Raw genomic sequence first — 20,226 nt, forward strand, 5'->3', positions numbered from 1 at the left:
CGTCTCTCCTCGTTGATGATCCTGTTTGTCGGACTTCTTTATGAGCTGTCAGAATAAATAGTTTAAACCTGCAGTATCTTATAAAGTAAACAAGCATAACATAAACAACAAAATCAAAGTTGTATTTTTTGATAATATGTTAATAGTGGTACAAGTTAGTTTTTTTGTCCTGTGCTTTAAGAGCTGGTTTGAAGGCTTAAGCCTCGTCTAGCATACTGCTAAATACATCACTTTAACTGTCACATACTGCATACTACTGAGGTACGCAGTATGCAGTATGTACTGCATACTGCATACTGCGCTCCTGAGTAGTATGCAGTATGCGGTTTCGAATACAGCCATGGTGAATTACCACATTATCCCGTACAACAAAATACAAAATGCACCCTTTCCCTGACCTGGCACAAGTCTTTCATAGAGGAATGATAAGAGCCGCTCACTGTAGATGTATTAGAGGGTCTAATTTACAGTCATTTCGTGTTTGGTTTTGACAATAGCATATACACGTGTAAATTGGAGTATACATCCATTACCTCTATGCCTGGGAACTCAAGTTGCAACCATTTTAAAGAGGAATGACGCGGTGCTTTTATTTTTTATTTTTTTGTTTTATATTCATTTAATGGTTTGTGTTTTGTGTTCTTTTGTATATATTTGTTGAGTTTTATGTATTTGCATGAAGGCCTATCTAGGGACAGGCAAATTAGCTGGTGCTACACTGTGTAGTACTGTGGTATGTGACATGGGTCCATGCTAGAATGTGTCATATGAATAAATAAATAAATTCCTTCATGTACATTTGTACCTCAGAGAAGAAACTTGTAATATCATATAGCATACAGTACATGATAATATTATAGAGACAGTGACACCTAGCAGAGGACCAGACTGCAGCGTTATGGGCCATTTCCCCCAGTTTTACTGCTGTGACACCAAGTCTGTTCCATGTGGCTGACTGTCTATCTATCTGTGTGTGTGTGTGTGTGTGTGTGTGTGTGTGTGTGTGTGTGTGTGTGTGTGTGTGTGTGTGTGTGTGTGTGTGTGTGTGTGTGTGTGTGTGTGTGTGTGTGTGTGTGTGTGTGTGTGTGTGTGTGTGTGTGTGTGTGCGCGCGTGCATGCAGGAATGCAGCCGGTGCTGTACTCTGTAAGGGACGCTCTGGAAGGCAGACCACACTGGGTCAGGACCGGGACCGAAATTTGTTATTTCAGGTATGAATAAAATGCACAGATTCAATGTGTTTTTTTTCTTCAGTGGCAGACCAGAATAGCATGACTTTAAAGAAGATGCTGGCACCGCTGAGAGGAGGGGGGGGAGGAGGGGGGGGGGGGGGGGGGGGGGGGCGGTCCTTGGAAAAAATATGATTTTTATAGAAAGTAAAAGTTCAAGATGGCAACTTGATCCCCTTCAATAACTTTGATTGTGCCAGCGTGTTTCTGAAAGCCGTCTCTTCTTCAGGACACACCACACAAAGCCTGAATGACTAAAGTCATAACTCAATGATTCTGTATAACATATGATACAGCTTGATATTGATTCACCTACAGAGGCTCAAACTCCCAACAAAAGAGAGCTCAATGACAAAGAGCTGTTAGAATGACAAGTGATGTCTGAAGAGCGAAATAGTTCCAGCAGTGGAGTGCTCAGACCTCACAGAAAGCACTGGAGATGGAGCTTTTATCTACACAGAAACATAACTTATTGTTATTGTTATTTTTTCTCCTCCAGAAACCACTTTTGTCCAGCTCGGGGCCGAAGGAGAACAACATTTTATACTCTGACCTTTACCGTCACCTTCAAACACAATGAGGACGTCTGCTACGTGGCCTACCATTATCCCTACACATACTCTGCTCTGAAGGTACTGATCCACCCACCCATCTATCTCTGTTTGTTTTTTCTCTTGTATACTTCTGACATACAGTGAACATGTTGTAGCGTACTGAAAACCACTCTCGTCCTTCATAACATTTATCTAACAGCCGAACATTTTAAATGATAACACATGATAATCTTATAAAATACTAACCTGACCCAGTTTGTTTCACAGAACCATGTGAGAAGCCATCATTAAAGTTGTTTGGAAAAGGGGCAGGCACTTTCAAAAAAATACTTGGCAGGTGATTGGATGAACCATCTGTCAATCAAACTAACAAAAGTGAAACTAAGTGAAGGCCAAAGACTTTGCTTTTAGTGCCGTTCTTTGCTCTTCCTTCGATGAAGAAATACTCTCCACCTCTGATATAACTGATGTTATTGCAGCATCTATGATAACCTCTGCAGGAGCCGTCACTTCTGCTTTCACTTCTCCGTGTCGTCACATGTTGTGGTCTCACACACGTATGCCACACATGTAGCTCCTCGCAGGACGCCGATCGGTCCGTCAAACGGCGAGATGGACACAAACGCATTACTTGCAGCCTGACAAGATGGATTTTCGTGTGACATTTGATCCCGCGATTCTCTTGTGATCTCGTGACATCGCGATAATCCAGCTGCCGTGCAAGGTTAATGAAATACAGCACATTGTTAAAAATCTAAACAAGTCAGGTCGACTTTATTTATATAGTCCAATAAGTCACAAATTTGACTCAAGGGGCTTTACAATCTGTCATACCAGGGGTGTTTCTAGGATTTGAGGACATTCAGGGCATAGCCCAGACCTCGGTATGCAACACGTTCTCACTCCCAACTTGTCAAATACCGCTGTTTGATCAGGCTGCTTGGTCAGGCACCCTTTACCATCTGTATGAGACTTTCAGCTAACTCCAATGTAAAACCATCCACGTCATTATTAGACGGTCAGAGCAACTGGTGTAGTATAAAGAGCGAGAAAGTCTGTATGGCGGGTTGGGAGGAAAGGCTGGATGGGTCAAACAAACAGAATTTAAACCCAAACCACAATCTTTTCCTAAGCCTAACCAAGTAGTTTTATGAAGTAAATAAACCTAAAAACTAAGTAAACCTATGTTAGAAGTTTATTTTGAACAGACACTATGCATGTAACGAGGGGTACAATAGAGGGGTACACTAGCATCATAGTTTGAAGCGTAGGGCCACTGAACACGCGGTGGTATTTGAAGAGTTGGGAGTGAGACTGTGTTGTGGTATGGGGGTCTGGGTGGATCGTCACTTGGATTTTTTGACATTGGCATGTCACATGTGACTGCACAGTACATGCGTGTATACATCAGGACCTACACGTTAACTCCACGCACATGTGTCTGTCAGGCTCATCTGAAGGTGCTGCAGAAATCAGTGGATCCTGCCAAGGTGTTTTTCCAGCAGCAGAGTCTTTGCAGCACTTTGGCTGGAAACATGTGTCCAGTGGTCACCATCACAGCCTGTCCTGCCAGCAGGAGCTGGAGAGACATGCACCAGCTCCGTGAGTACTTATGTTTGTGCGTGTGTGTGCGTGTGTGTAAATCAACATATTTTATGAAAATTTATGTTGTTATTTTGTCATGCATTTTCCTACGAATGTCCAGCAACACGAATGATCAGTGCGCCTGCACAAGCCCCTGCAGGAGTTTAGGCAGCAAAACTACTGGTTAGGTTTAGGAAAAGATCCTGGTTTGGGTTAAAATAACTACAGATGTGAGGTTACTTAGGTACGAATGTTTTGTGACAAATAAGTCAACTTTAACTGTTGGTTTCACACGGCATACAAATAGTGGTCTCCTGGGTGAAAGTCTGATGTTTCTTGACCCACCCGTCCACCCCGACCTCCTCCCTACGCAGACTTTATTGCTCTTTATACTACATCACTTGTCTTGGCTCATGATTACGTGGATAACATACAAATTGATTACTTGGTTACTTTTTGTAGGCATAGCTACAAACATTGTATGAAAACAGAGACGGCTGTTCATGTTCCTTGTGAAACCACAAGTAAACGCTGACTTTACGCTTGTTACGTAACGTTGATATGATTGTTACATAGCAATACACTAAGGGCGGTTGTTATCTATTTACATAGTTATTTTGTTATGTTAAGTGTTATGGTGTTACGTTGTTAAGCTACGTTGTTACATTATGTTATGTTACGTTGTTACATTACGTTGTTATGTTACATTGTTAAGTTATGTTCTTAAGTTACATTGTTAAGATACGTTGTTAGGTTACATTGTTAAATTACGTTGTTACATTACATTATGTTACGCTGTTACATTACATTGTTGCGTTACATTTTTGCATTACATTGTTAAGTTATGTTGTTAAAATACATTATGTTACATCCTTAAGTTACGTTGTTACGGTATATTATGTTACGTTGTTACATTACATAGTTACATTGCGTTGTTACATTACGTTGTTACGTTACATTGTTAAGTTACGTTGTTAAGTTATGTTGCTAAAATATGTTGTTGCGTTACATTATGTTACGTTGTTACATTATATTGTTACGATACATTGTTAAGTTACGTTGTTAAAATATGTTTTTGCGTTACATTAAGTTACGTTGTTACATTACATTATGTTACATTACGTTGTTGCGTTACATGGTTAAGTTACGTTGTTAAAATACTTTGTTATATTACATTGACAAGTTACGTTGTTGTGTTACATTATGTTACGTTGTTACATTATGTTTAGTTGTTACATTACGTTGTTACGATACATTGTTAAGTTATGTTGTTAAAATATGTCGTTGTGTTACATTAAGTTACGTTGTTAGGTTGCGTTGTTAGGTTACATTGTTACGCTATTATTTTTACACAAACATGATGTTTTTTTCTAACCATAACCAAATAGTCTTGTTACCTAAACGGAACCAATCGTTTCACCAAATGTTAACCCTAATTAATTGTGCGTTTCTCTAAGTGTGATACGATATGATATGAAACCTATTTATGAAACATACTTTTTGTTCAGAAACATCTACATTCAACGTATCCCGCGGTTTGCACAAACATACAATGCCAAAAATGTTTCTGCCGACTGGGTTGGGACATCTGATGTCCACTTGAACAAGGCAATTAACCTGAAAACCTTTTCACTCTGACACTGACAGAGCAGGGGGGCTACTATGGTATGCTTATGTCGATTTGTGTGTGAGCATGTGCTTGGACTTCTCTAATCCTGAAGGGTGTGTGTATGTGTGTGTGTGTGTGTGTGTGTGTTGGACAAACAGCCCAAACTTGAGTACAAACAAGGCCTGGAGCAACAGCCAATCAGTTCCAGCCTTTTTCCTGTGTATGCAAATGAGTATGCTAATCAGGTCTAATTACAACCAGCCATGTCAGTCGGTATAGAACAGCACCATGAGAGCCGGTTATTGGATGAAAAGCTCATAACACCTCTCATTTCAATGAAAACCATGTTTGAATTCGAAGCTGATTTGAGTTCATAAACTCATAATGACATATGTAAACCTATTTATTTCTCCTGTATTTAAAAAATCATCATGCTGATGCCTAAACCAAGTTCTGCTGTTCATCCTTGGTATTTTCCTTCGACATGCAAGCTTTTCTTCAAAGGGAAAGGATTAGACAAAGCAGCCTGCTTCCTGCCTCACTCCTCGTCTCCAATTAAAAAAGGCTTCCAGTGCAATCACAGCTCATCTCTGAAAGCCGTTAATTATCAAACATAATCTCATTTAGCAGGACAGGCATGGCCTCAGGTAGCTGGAGCTGGACTGGGATTGTTCCTCTGTCCCACTTTGTGCTCTTTCTCACATCATTTTTGTCTGGAACTCGTTTTATTTTTTCTCTACTTTCTGTCTCTCGCTTTCTCTACCACCCTCTCTCCTGTTTTTTTCTGCTGTTGTGTATCTCAGGCTTACCAAGTCTGTGTCATCTCTTTTCAAACTCAATTCACTTGATTATTAACACAAACAATGATTTGGTTGACGCTTGGTCTGTGGCCCTCAGCGTCTGATACCGATGTACCGAGGCACCCTTTAATGTCTGTATGGCCCTGTTCAGACCTGGTATTAACATGCGTCCTCAGTGATCCGATCACAAGTGGACAGCTTTAAGTAGTAGTAGGTGTGAACACACTCAAGACGCATTGAGGACGCATTGAGATCGGATCTTTCAGACCACATTCAGAGGTGGTCCGGGCCACATATGACCACATACCTTTAGCAGTGTGTACGTGAATGTGTCCTGGACCACATTAAGGACCGCCTACTCATCTGATGTCGAGCTGGGATCCGCGGGATCACCGCGCCCCTCGGGGATAAACAGGCAGACACGGGCGCTTTTCAGCATGGAAATGGCCTCTGTGCTCTACTGTATCCTGTCGGTACAACTGTATTTTATCAAAATACATCTTGTTTATAGGCTACATATCTACAGACTATCAGACCAGGCATGCAAAGTGTATTATTATCATATTGTCGGAGAAGTGACACTGTTTTTGTTCCGCTGCTTTGCATGGAGCTGACACCCGACCGACCACCCCTGTTCTCTGTCCTCCCCGGCTCTCTGGAGCTCTGTACCCCGCTGTTGTCTGGCAAAAGCAGCGGTGCCGGCGGCGCGGAGGTCCCCTCAACAGCATGGCGCTACTAAACCTGAGGGACGCACCCTATTTGGATAATGCAACGCTGAACAACAAATCTGTTTAAATGAACAGGAGGAGAGTTCGTAACGTTACCTGTTAGCAGCCGGTGGGCAGCACAATCCTGATTGGATGAATAGCAGAGCTACTAAAGTTAAAGGAGGTGCCATTCAGTTATTATTATGAGACGTTCACGGTCTGCTCAGCAAAATTACTATTGGGTGAAGGTAAATTACAACGTTATCAAGATGTGTTCAAATGGAATCTCGTAAAATTAAGTTTTTGGTGAGAAACTTGAATAAATCCAGTTGTTTGAGGGAGATGTTTTCACATCATTTTAAAATAAATAATAGAGGGAATAATGACCTGTTTAACTTCCTAACAACTTGCCAAGATTTTTTTTAATCAAAACAAATATTTAAACAATCATAGTCATTTGAATATTGCGTTTTTATGTAAATAACCACTATAGATGACAATAACAAAGTACAGTACAGTACTGTGTACAGTACCCTACCATGCTCAAAAAATAGGGTTCCCCCAGAAGCCACGATGTACTTCGAACACTTTAATTTACCATGTATATAATGTTTTTTATGTGAAATATATCAAACATTGAATGACATCATATCTAAAATGTTATTCCTTCATTTAATGCATAGATTTAAAAAGTACCAATGGCACCAATTTATGGTGGAAATCTTTTTTTATGTAAAGGAAATCGCAAAATATATAATGGAGTATAATGCAGTAAGGCACTCATGTATTGCTGTTGTAGCAGACCCTGCAAGGACATAAGGACAGAGTTCACCAAGGCTTGTTGGTGGTGGGTGTCAGCACAAACTGTATAAGACATGGAACTCACATTCTGATACTATTCTGATGCTGTCTCGGTAAGTGTAGACATGTTCCCTTTAAGAGATTGGGTAACCATGGGAACGGTTGCGCCATTTTTGGGATAAAGCCGATGAGACGACAGGCTTTGTTGATGTGTGTTTTGCGCAGCCAAAAGGGAAAAGCTTGCTGGCCTTGTTGATCCCAACACTTCTACACTTTCAAATATTTATTCTCCTGTTGATCAACTTTTCTCATGTGTCTTTTGTCTTTAAATGTGCATGTGGCACCGATTCACTTCAATAATAGCCTATATTCATTCATTTTGATTCTCTTATAAAGCACTGGACTTTAATAACTCATAATGTGTTTCACCCACTAAGACTGTTAAAGTGCATCCTAAAAACGAGCCTTGGGTGTCTATCAAATTAAATAAACTTGTAATTCAGAAGAAAGAAACTTACAAAAATAAGGACGAAACAGCCAGAAGGGATATACCTTACTCAGACCCATGAGGCCCAACAACTGCCCACAAACTATCGTCCAATGGCAATGACATCGCTGGTCATGAAGTGCTTTGAACGTCTTGTGAAGAAGTACATTGTATCACAAACACAGCACTGCATGGACCCTCTTCAATTTGCCTATCAAGCCTCTAGAAGAGTAGAAGACACAATCATAACTCTATTGCACTTATTACACACTCACCTCGAGAAACCGAAGACTTGTGCAAAGATTTTATTTGTGGACTTTTCATCCACTTTTAACACTATTCAACTAGTATTTTAGCAGATACAGAACTTACAGAACTTTCTCTTGAAGCTGGCTTGATCTCATGAACTGTTGATTTCCTCAGCTGCAGAATCCAGCAGGTCGGAGTAGGTACGTCACTCTCTGGCAAAATGAACACTTGAACAGGCTCCCCCCAGGGATGTGTTTTATCATCTTTATTGTTTATTCTATACACCAACTCCTTCACAAAGCACTTTCCCTAATAGGCACTTAATTAAGTATGCAGATGATACTGCCTTGGCTAGCCTCCTAAATGAACTGGACTACTTTCTAAATTGGTGTGAGAAGTCAAACCTTGACCTAAACACCTCTAAAACAAAGGAAATTTCCATTGATTTTAGAAAACTGCAATCCTCTACCCCTACTTTCATCGACGGGGAGCCAATACAATCTGTAACAGATTACAAACACCTTGGCGTTGTGCTCAACCACAAGTTTAAATGGGACCTGTCGACTGACCTCATAAGCACTAAGACACAACAAAGAATGTACTTTTTAAAGAAATTGCTATAAGTTATCTGCTGATGGTAGTATCCGTCCCGTCTGACAGACACAGAACCCCATTAGGGACTCTGGTCTCTAGGTGAGACAAAGTTTAGGGATGCGGCTGTGTGCTGCTCTTCATCGCAGGTGAAAAAACAAAACTTACTGATTATATATGAAACGTGATTTGTCCCATATTTCCGTGACACAGAACTTAGACAACAGTGGTTATATTTGAATTTTTTTTTTATCAAAATTATTGTTAGGGACAAATCAGTAGTCACTGGATATTGGTAGGGACATGTCCCTACCGTCCCTACCAAATGCAGCCGCTTACTTAAGTATGCTTTGAGGTGGGGGTGACTCCTCCCGTATCTCCTAAACTCTCTTGTTGCTGGATCATCATCTGACTGCCGCTCTACTGTCATCTCAGACTCGTGCCACACAGGTGGAGCATACCTTCCTGTTCTCTCATTTCATCGGAAGCTGTGGCAGTGTGGTCTGTCCTGACAGGCCTTTAGTGTGTGTGATGGGCTCTCTGTGGTCCAAATGTTCACACAGACTGGCTCTCAGTCACACAGCACAGACATAATGTCTATCACACCAGCCAGATCCCACTCACACTGCTGCTGCTGCAGTGAAAAGATTTCCACTGAAAAAAATGTGAATGTCATCCTGTGCAACAGTAGATGTTCGATTCATCAGACGCGTCACGAAACGCGAGCAGTGAGACGATCAGACAGGTTGGAAACAAACCTAAAGGCTAGACGAATGAGTTTTGGAATTGGAAGAGAAAACAAAGGTGAACCAAAACGCAAACTGTTGTAAACATCCATCACAGTTTACAGACCCACTTCCTGTTTTCTTGTGCAATGAGGGATTATTTGTGACATTTCATGTGCATCACTTTAGGTTTGACCTTCAAATCAAAGTGCTTTAGAAACTGTTGGCTTCTTTCCAACTTGTCTGATCATCTGACTGTTGGTGATGTCACCGTGTTCCCAGATCTCAGCAATTAACTTGATGAGTAAAAAGTTATCATAACTGATAGAAAAACATATACACCGATCAGCCAGAACATTAAGACCACTGACAGGTGAAGTGAATAACATGGATTTTCTCGTTACAATGGCACCTGGCAGTGGGTGGGATATATTAGACAGCAAGTGAACATTTTGAACTTTGTGTTGGTAGCGGAAAAAATGGGCCATCGTAAGGATGTGAGCGACTTTGACAAGGGCCAAATAGTGATGGCTAGACGACTGGGTCAGAACATCTCCAGAACTGCAGCTCTTGTGGGATGTTCCCGGTCTGCAGTGGTCAGGACCTACCAAAAGTGGTCCAAGTAAGGAAAACCGGTGAACCGCCGACAGGGTCAGACCCGAGGCTCATTGATGCACGTGGGAAGCGAAGGCTGGCCCGCGTTGTCCGATCCAATAGTAGAGCTACTCGAGCTCACATTGCTGAAAAAGTTCATGCTGGTTCGATTGAAAGGTGTCAGAACACACAGTGAGGAGCAGTTTGTTGAGTATGGGGCTGCGTAGCGCCAGACCGGTCAGGATGCCCATACTGTCCTAATGTTATGGCTGATCGGTGTATATGCACTCTATCTCTGTGCATTGCATATTCTCATACTGTGAACATTTGCACATTCCTTGGACTTTCATTTTAATTCAGATGTATGTCCCGCTATACATGTACATTATCCCTTACAGTCATTGCCGTGTTCTTTCACAACAATGACCTGCTCGCTGTACATTGTCGCGCTTATTACACGGCCACTTACTGAAGAAATCAATATTTTAACACAAAAACGGTCCGCCGGAGTCCGACATCAGAACTGCACCCATAGCAACGGTCTGTTATACATAGCAACAGTCTGCTATAGAGAAATAAAAGACCGCAGAGATTGACCAATCAGAATGGAGTATTCAACACAGCCGTGTAATAATGTACTGTATTGTATATTTTATAGTATTTTTTCATATTTTTATTGGAATTTTTATTGTAAGTTTCTTGATTTTTATACTTACTTTTATCTTTAATTAAACTTTCTCATATGTTTATGTTATGCGCCAATACACCAATGCAATGCACAAAGGAAATGGTGGAGCTGCTCACAGCTGGAAAAGTACAACCAATTTTGGATGGTGATGAAAAAGCTCCAAGAAGGTGTTAGAAAACAAAATAGTAACTATTACATTTTTTATTTTGTAATTAGTTTACTTGACAGTGACATTCTAAAGTTGCAGTTTGATTGACATATAATGGTGCATGTATCATTTCCTGTTTTTGTCAAACAGTTAAGTATGTGGATTTATTGCAAAAACAGTACACTATAAAGATAAGTTCATACAACAATACTATGTAGTATGGAATTTGGACGCACTACAATTTAAAAAATCAGCTCCAAAGTTGTTGAAGCAACCCTTTACATAATGCAATGCAGAAATGGCCTAACTTCAAATGAAAATTGAGAAATGGCAGTTGTGTCTTGAACTGTGAACAACTACTTTTTTTGCCTTGAAAGGCATCCATTTTTTAAAGTAGAAAAGGATGGAAAAATGTCACTGAGGCAAAATGTTTATTAAAGTAAAGTGAGGTTTTGTATATGGGCACATTTTTTTTATGAATAAAAAGAGACGGTCCTCCACCACTCTGATTCAACCAACAGAATAAACACAAACACTGTGTGGTTGGTATATGACAGCCTTTCGTATCCCCTCTAAAAGGTTTTCAGTTTTTTATCAGTGTGTGGGGATGTTTTGCCAAATCACAAAGAAATCATTGTGAGTCAAATGTTTTATCACATTGCAAGACTACATTTTTGTTATTTTCTTTTCTGGTGTGAAATTGAGGCACAGACACCTTCCCGGAGAAAAAAAAGGCATGTGAAGATTTACCCAAAGTGGTGATGACAGGACCACACACACACACACACACCTAGCGTACACACACACACACACACACACACACACACACACAGCTGCTCTCACAATAGCTTGAGAATAGAGCCACCATTAGTGAATACAGGAGTTAAGCAGACCAAGGGACTCCTACGATAACTTAAATAATTCAAAATTCATCAAATAATATTGTATTTCAGGTTGTCCATTACAGACATCACATTACTGATCACTTACTACCAAAGATGAAAACTACAGAGAAGAAGAGGTATGAGCTACAATACTGGATAAATATGGACATTGATGAATTCTAAGTATTCATGAGGGCAAATGCATGATGTAGGCAGTTATGATGAAAACTAATATGACACCCATCTCACGATCTGCAACTAATATTCCAAGACTTCTCAGGCCATATTACCAGAGAAATCCCGGACGAGCCCCCATTTGTTACGTTCCCCCCTTTAGGATCCAGGGGATGGAGGGAGTAACAATAAATTTGTAAACCCAGGAATGAGAGACGCTGGCTGAAGATTTATTGACAGAAATGAAGAGTGTACAAACACCAACTTAAAACTACTTTCTAACAGAAAGCGTGATGTAATTATACAACTCAACAAATAGGGCAATAAACTATCTTAAAGCACTCAAATTAAAGCTACTGCTCAACAGGTGCAGCGGAAAACAACCAGGAAGTAATCAACTTAAAACTACTTCCTAACAATATAGCAATAAACACACTTAATTCACTATAGACCACTGCCGACTCCGACACACCCACCAATGTCCGACGTCAACCACCACACACAGTATGAACCACTCGATACTGCCGTTTGGCAGTATCGAGTGGACGGCGGCACCTGAGGAGACAGAGGAGAGGGCAGAAACTGTATTGAGGAGGGGGTGAAGCTGGGGAAGAGCGAGGCACAGCAAGGCCAGGTAGCATAACAAATGCTATGTTACCAGCTAACGCTAGCAATAGCTTGCTAGCTTGGTTTGCATCTGTAATTCATGTTAACTGTGATATTAATTGGGATGCTAAATTTGGCCTGCGAAAAACAGGCTTGTTTGTAATGTACTTACTCGAAAAAATTAAGAGCCGACTCCTTAGAGTCTCCTTTTAGCTTTTGAGTGTAGACATGATACTTGCCAAGTAGTGCTAACATATACATAAAATAATATTACAAGAGCCCAGACTTCTTGGACGGTCTGTTGGCACATTTAATCACACAGAAAGATACATTATTTGTCCAATATTTGCATGAAAGCCTAGCTAGCGGCTAGCCTGTAACATCACCCACCTGTCACTCAAAGCAGCCACGACCTTAATGATGCATAAATTCAACTCGCTTTTGGAACCGACATCAAGTGGCCATTGAGGAGCTGCAGTTTTTGGCACCTCCACATTGGCTTCATTTTTCAGAGCCGGAGGCTGCCGCTTAGTCACAGATTACAAACCACCCTGCTGTGTTTTAGAAGCTAGGATGTAATTGTGTATATTGTTGCAGATAACCACTGGTTTCCTTCCATTTCCATATGATAGGATAATCTATGGCCAGACTCTTGGAACTTGCTTGAGCTGTGCTATCCATCCAATATTAGTGACAGCAAAGAAGAATGGTTCGAAATGTTTTTTTCTTTGGTTTTGTAGCTCTGTCAATCGTTATTATCAGTTATGATCACAATGTACTCACCAAGTTCACTGTTGATATCTGAAAGCGTGGAGATAAACAGCCGATTAGACTGTTGTCAGGCTATTAAATAGGCGTTATCGGTCGCTATAAGCACCATAGATGTGGGTCAATAGGGGCCTGCTACACCCACTAGTAGGTTTTATCATTTATTCACATGGTAGATCACCAAAAGAAGGTATAAAAGAACATGACAGCGACCTCTAGCGACCATAGTAATTATGAAAGGAGCAGAAGCAGAAGTCAGGCTCTGTAGTACAGACAGCATGAAACTCCACAAGGGGTGAAGGTCGGGCGCGATGGATGGATTTACTTTTGAAATGTAGTTATTTTAAACCAAAACACAATGTTTTCCCTAAACTTATCTAAGTGGTTTTGTTGCCTCAAAACGTGATGTTTCATTCAGTTTAACATGTAAGAACGTGTTGCTTTTAAGTTTCACTTTCACTTTTACAACCTAGTAGGCGCAGTAGACCCCTATTGACCCACATCTATGGTGCTTATAGTGACCAATAACGCCTATTAAATGGCCTGATAACGATCGAATCGGGTGCGATAAACAGGCAGGTTGGAAGCTTAGTTGTATTACCATCATTTTGTAGGAGACAGAGTTGACCACTGTGTGCACACACTTACAGTGGGTCAGAGTTGAGGCAGGAAGTGTGTCTGTCTCTACTAAATAGGTTTATCTAACCTGGGGTACGTCCCAAAGCTCTTAATTTTCGTTTCCTCGCTCCTCGATCCTCGCTTGAACCGGAAGTTGTTCTGGTGCGCCATTTTGAAGACCGTCCCAAAGCCCTTATTTGTGCATCGAGGAGCGAGGAGCGAGGATCGAGGAGGCTTGCCGGAGGAGCTATGAGCGAGGATACATCAGTATATCCTCCACGGAAGTCTTTTACCGACCGACACGCCCCCTTATTGGATATCAAGATTCAAGATTCAAGATTCAAGATGTTTATTGTCACGCTGGTTGTACAGGTACAAACGTGTGAAATACTTTTCGCTAGGAAGCTCCATTAAATAATAAATTATATTACATTTACATTACAATTATAAAAGGAAATACTTTATACAAGGGCATATTAAGAACATATGTATTAACAATATATACAGTATATACAGTATAAGAAATATTTTTGTGTAAGAATGTGTCAAATTAATTATAGATTTAAAAGTCTGATGGCCTGGGGGAAAAAACTGCTCCTCAGTCTGCTGGTGAGAGTCCTGGGGGTCCTGTATCTTCTACCAGAGGGCAGGAGGGAGAACAGGCTGTTGTGGGGGGGTGTCGTGTCCTTAATGACCCTCAGGGACTTCCTGAGGCACCGCTGGGTGTAAAGCTCCTGCAGGCTGGGCAGCTCGCACCCGGTGATGTGTTGGGCCGAGCGCACCACCCTTTCCAGCGCCTTACGGTCCACGTTGGTGCAGCTGCCGAACCAGGTGGTGAAGCAGCCTGTCAGGAGGCTCTCTATGTTGCCCCGGTAGAAGTCCCTGAGGATTTGCGGTTTCAGTCTGAAAGTCTTGAGTCGCCTCAGAGCGTACTGTCTCTGCTGGGTCTTCCTGACTACAGCGGTGGTGTGGGTGGCCCATGTCAAGTCCTTATGGATGTTGACACCCAGGTATTTAAAGGTGTCCACCCTCTCCACCGCTGTGCCGTTGATGGTGACTGGGGGGTGAGTGCAACCCCCCCCTCCTGTAATCCACGATGACCTCCTTGGTCTTTGAGATGTTCAGGGAGAGGTGGTTGTTCTGACACCACTGTTCCAGGGTGGTCACCTCCTCCCTGTAAGCCATCTCGTCGCCATGGGAGATCAACCCCACAACTGCTGTGTCGTCCGCAAACTTCACGATGGTGTTTGAAGCTCTTGTTGCCACACAGTCGTGGGTGTAGAGGGAGTACAGGAGGGGGCTGAGAACACAGCCCTGAGGCGCTCCTGTGCTTAGAGTCAGTGAAGTCGAGGTGAGGTTGTTGATTCTCACCACCTGGGGGCGTCCCGTCAGAAAGTCCAGGATCCAGTCACACAGTGGTGTGTTCAGGCCCAGATCCTTGAGCTTACTGACGAGCCTGGAGGGCACTATGGTGTTGAACGCTGAGCTGTAATCCACGAACAGCATCCTCACATAGGTGTCCCTTCCTTCCAGGTGGGAGAGGGCGGTGTGTAGTACATGGGCGATGGCGTCCTCTGTGCCTCTGTTTGGGCGGTATGCAAATTGTAGGGGGTCGAGTGTGGGGGGAAGCATGGGGCAGATTAGGGATTTAACCAGTTTCTCAAAACACTTGCTGATTATGGGGGTGAGGGCTATGGGGCGCCAGTCGTTTAAGCTGGTTACTTTTTGTTGTTTGGGGATGGGGATGATGGTGGTGGATTTGAAGCAGGTGGGGACAGTCCGGAGAGATAGTGACAGGTTGAAAATTGTTGTGAAAACCCCCGCCAACTGGTGTGCGCAGGACTTCAGGACGCGTCCAGGAATGCCGTCTGGGCCGGCCGCTTTGCGTGGGTTGATACGCAGGAGGGTCCGGCGAACATCAGCCTCTGTGATGGAGAGGGGACGGTCCTGTTCTGCAACAGTCATGGGGGAGGGGTGTGGAGGTGGTGGGCAATCCAGGTTTTCAGCTGAGGTGGGGGTAGAGGGAAGGGGGTTGTCAGTGTTGGATGGTAGTGGTTGTAAGGGGGGGTTCTGATTGTCTGCAGGGGTGGGGGTGGGGCAGGACATGACACAGGGTCTGACAGAGGAGTCAAACCTGGCATAAAAATGATTGAGTTTGTCTGGGAGGTTGGGTGCTGTGTCTGTGATCTGTTGTGTGGGTCCTTTAAAGTCTGTCATGGTTTGGAGTGCTTGCCACAAGTGCCTTGGGTTGTTGGAAGTGAGTTTGGACTCCACCCGTTGTCTGTAGTCTCTCTTTGCCTGTTTGATTACTGTCCTTAAAGAGTAACGTGAATGTTTGTAGTCGTCTGGTGAGCCTGAGGTGAAGGCTGTGTTCCGTGCATTGAGGGCTGCACGGACATCACAGTTTATCCAGGGCTTTTGATTTGTCTTTGTCTTTATGGTTTTTGTGGGGACTACTTCCTCCGTGCATGTCCTGATGAAGCTGGTGACTGTGTCTGTGAAGCCACTGATGCTGTCGTTTGCAGTCCTGAACATCTCCCAGTCCACGTGATCAAAACAATCCTGAAGGATGGCGTCTGATTGGTCTGACCAACAGTGAACGGTCCTGTAGGCGGGGGCTTCACGTTTCAGTCTCTGCCTATAGGCGGGGAGAAGGAGGATGGAGGAGTGATCCGATTTGCCGAAAGGTGGGCGGGGGAGGGCTTTATAGCCGTTGCGGAAGGGTGTGTAGCAGTGGTCCAGTGTGTTGTCCCCCCGTGTGTTGAAGTGAATGTGTTGGTACAGTTTTGGGGAAATGTTCTTCAGATTGGCCCGGTTGAAGTCCCCCGCAACAATGAGTGCGGTCCTCGGGTGCGCGGTCTCCTGCACGTTAACTGCCCTGTGTAACTCCCGGAGCGCTCTGTCCGTGTCGGCCTGGGGGGAGATATAAACACCGGCGATGGTAACCGATGTAAACTCCCTTGGGAGCCAAAAAGGCCGACACTGCAGCATGAGGTACTCCAAGTCAGGGGAGCAGAAGGTGCCGATGGTCCTGATGTTCTGTTGGACACACCAAGTCCGGTTAACCATCAGACATACCCCTCCGCCCCTTGTTTTCCCGGAGAGCTCCTGGTCTCTGTCCGTCCGATGGACGGTGAAACCCGGGGGCTTGATGGCGTGGTCCGGTACCTCAGCTGATAGCCAGGTCTCCGTGAGGCAGATAATGTTACAGTTTCTGATGTCCGGCTGAAAACATATCCGCGCCCGCAGCTCGCACAGTTTGTTGTCGAGCGACTGCACATTTGCCAGTAACATGGTGGGGAGTGGGGGGCGATGAGCGCACCGTCTCAGTCGAACCAGGACCCCGGCTCGCCGGCCTCTCCTTCTCTGTTGGGACCCGGACTTCGGTCGGACCCCGGCTCGCCTGTCTGTCCTCCTCAGTTCAGGAAAGAGAGTTAGATCCGGAGTGAGGAGGTCCCGGCTGTGGTGAATGCTCCTCTCTCTGATGTTCAGAAGAGTCTCTCTGTTGTAACTGATCCTGGGGGCTTTGTTATTGTTGTTGTTATTGTCGCCGTCGTCCATTCTTTGAAGTTGCTTTACTTAACTGATACTATAGAGCCTGAAACTATCACGAGACATAAAACTAGCAAAACTTAACAAAATAACATAAAACTGGCCTAATAATAAAAATTAATCTTTAAAAAAAACACTAAAATAACCTTAACATGTACGGAGCTCCTGGCATGTCGCCCTGTCTCTACGGCGCCATGGTAACCGATTACCAGTTACTGATTGGACGCTGCTGCCGATCAGACTGATCTGATAACTTTACCTCTCAACATCACTGGAGTTTTATACCGGAGTGAAAACAGATCACATATTAAATGTTTTATAGTTTAGTTGTCTTCTGATTCACCATCTAGTTAAAATCTGTGTTAATTGAAGCTCTGAACAGCAGCAGAAGGACCTGCAGTAGCTCTCCTTCACACACCGTCAGTGAAGCAGCCTGACAGTCAGAGGGGCTTATAATACCTGATGAACTGATTCAAAATAACTTTCTGCATTTTTTAGAAAGATTTGTCTTTTCATGATCTGTTATTTCCCCCGTTAACTTTTATTAATGAAACTATTAAAGTCAGAGAGAAAAGGAGAGTCTGTCTGTCAGCAACAAACACCTTTTACATCATTTATCCTCATTTCCATTCAGTCACATGAGGCTGATAATTCCTGAACGTCGGGTTTGATATGAGTTATATCATTTACATTTTCCCTTTAGCCTAATAAATAATGTCCAGTGTTTAAAAAAACACCACAGTCATATTCTGGGTTATTAAATAATTAACTCACAATCAGAATATCAATAACTACAGACGCTAATAATGAATAAATAGTATAAAGAGCACTTGTCTTTATTAGTATTAGTACAGTTCAGACATAAACAGCTGTTAAAGCTGACTGACAGCTGATCCAGTTGTGGTCAGCTGCTGCTGTCATCAGAAACGGACGTCGCTTCACGTGACGCTTCAGAGGAAACGACCGTCTCATGTCGCTTAAATCGTATTTCCTCGTTTCCTCTCTCCTCGCATGGTTTCCTTGCGTCTCTCCATGCTTCCCTGGTGGAAGGGACTAAGACGCAAGGAAAAGACGCAAGTGAGGGAAACAGGGATGCAATTAAGAGCTTTGGGATGCAGCCCTGGAGGTTTGTTTACAACCTGTCTCCTCATCTGACTGCTCGTGTCAGACATCTTTGTAGTGATGTCATCTCGTTGTCAGATCTCAGCAATGAACTTGGTGAGTGCGATATTATTATAACTGAATATAAATGTAGTTTTCTTTTAAGGAATGATTCATTATTAGTGTAGAGCTTTTAGTGTCCCTAAAATGTATTGCTGTCTTTTCAGGCTTACATTCAGGTGAAAAACAAAAATAAAAGAAAACCATTTATACTCCAAAATTCTGTTTAGCTGAATGCTATTGAAGCTCACAGTAATGTAAAGTGATATTACCTCTATTTTTATTGATTTCATCTTCCTCCAAATACATACTTTTGTCTGCGTTCTCCTAAAACATGTCTGAGGCATTGTAACAATTCCTCACCTATAATACCCACAGCATGCTGTAAACTGACAAGTGCAATACAATAATCCTTCTAAAACTCTGATAAATGAACCAGGACAGGCCATTATCTATCCGCATGTTGCTCATCCAGACACCATTTCCCTAAATATCTGCTCAACAGCAGACTGTCATAGAGCTCAAACAACCCTGACTGATCACACACACTCCCATCTGTTGGCTGTTGCTATCTGTACACCATTCACATTGCAATCACTGACACTCAGAAATGTTAAGTGTGACCCCCTTGCACAACATTACAATTATCACTCATGACCTCTAGTAGCCGACATAATTGGCCAGCTGTCACTATCCCTGACAGAGCTTATTAGATTGTCGTGATGGGTGTAGAGGCCATCAGCACAGCTTTAATTAAAGGCCTGATCTGGGTAATTCAATGATGCCTGGCACTCAGGAAATGTAGAACACTTGAGTTTAGAAACAGTCCTGTTACTTGAATTTCACAGGTATGATCCTTGATAATCTGAACCCCTTTCCCACTGGACAAAAGACCCACTAACACCCACTAACATCTGACTTTTGTCTTCAGTGGGAGAGGTCACAATCTGTGTTAATTTCCGGGACAAATGACTCTGCCAATCAAAGCTGGAGTTGATAAATACCGTGACTACTGCAGTGATGGAAACAAGACACCCGGATGGAAACGCTAATTTTCACCCCTTTTCCGTGTGATGCTATGTGACGCACATTGAAGTGAATTTAAACTAGAATGGCACTCGGAGAGCGCAGACCTCTTGCAGCTTGCGCCATCATTCACGTGTATTTTTGTTTATGTTTTTGATCAGCTGAACGTAGCGGAGCATCGTAAAACACTTCATTCAAACTGGACAGAAACTAAATAAAACTCACCTAAACCGTCGTCGTTACTCTTTCCGACAATCACCAAGAGTGCTTTCACTGAGTTTAATGTGAAAAAACGTAGAATCTACAGTTGTCCTCCTCCCGACCCCCGATCTCTCTCTGTCTCTCGCTCTCTGAAAGAAAGAGGCATGTTAATGTGCCATCAACGTGTCATCGCTACACTCCGCATCTGTTATACCCAGAGGTTTTAAAGGTCCCGTATTATAAAAAAGTGAGATTTTCATTTTTATTTATTATAAAGCAGGTTTAAGTCCTATATAAATACTGTGAAAATATCGAAACGCTCAATCCAAAGGGAAGTACACACAGCCCGTATTCAGAAACTCTGCATTTGAAACAAGCTGTCAGGATTTCTGTCCATTTCTGATGTCACAAATATACAATATTTAGACCCTTTACATAGATTTAAACGTAAACATTCTAAATGTGTCACAGT

The 20,226-nt window shown here is 42.7% G+C and overlaps 1 protein-coding gene across 1 annotated transcript in view; it reads left to right on the forward strand.

The window, feature by feature from the left end:
- agbl1 (AGBL carboxypeptidase 1) overlaps window positions 1-20,226 on the forward strand; it is a 142,699-nt gene that overhangs the window by 83,344 nt on the left and 39,129 nt on the right. Inside the window, exons 19-21 of the mRNA XM_074634045.1 lie at window positions 1,122-1,209; window positions 1,727-1,859; window positions 3,230-3,383. Of these exons, the coding sequence (XP_074490146.1) occupies window positions 1,122-1,209; window positions 1,727-1,859; window positions 3,230-3,383 (375 nt within the window). The remainder of the gene's footprint in view (window positions 1-1,121; window positions 1,210-1,726; window positions 1,860-3,229; window positions 3,384-20,226) is intronic.

This window comes from Sebastes fasciatus, chromosome 4 (genome assembly GCF_043250625.1).
Source record: "Sebastes fasciatus isolate fSebFas1 chromosome 4, fSebFas1.pri, whole genome shotgun sequence".
NCBI lineage: Eukaryota > Metazoa > Chordata > Actinopteri > Perciformes > Sebastidae > Sebastes > Sebastes fasciatus.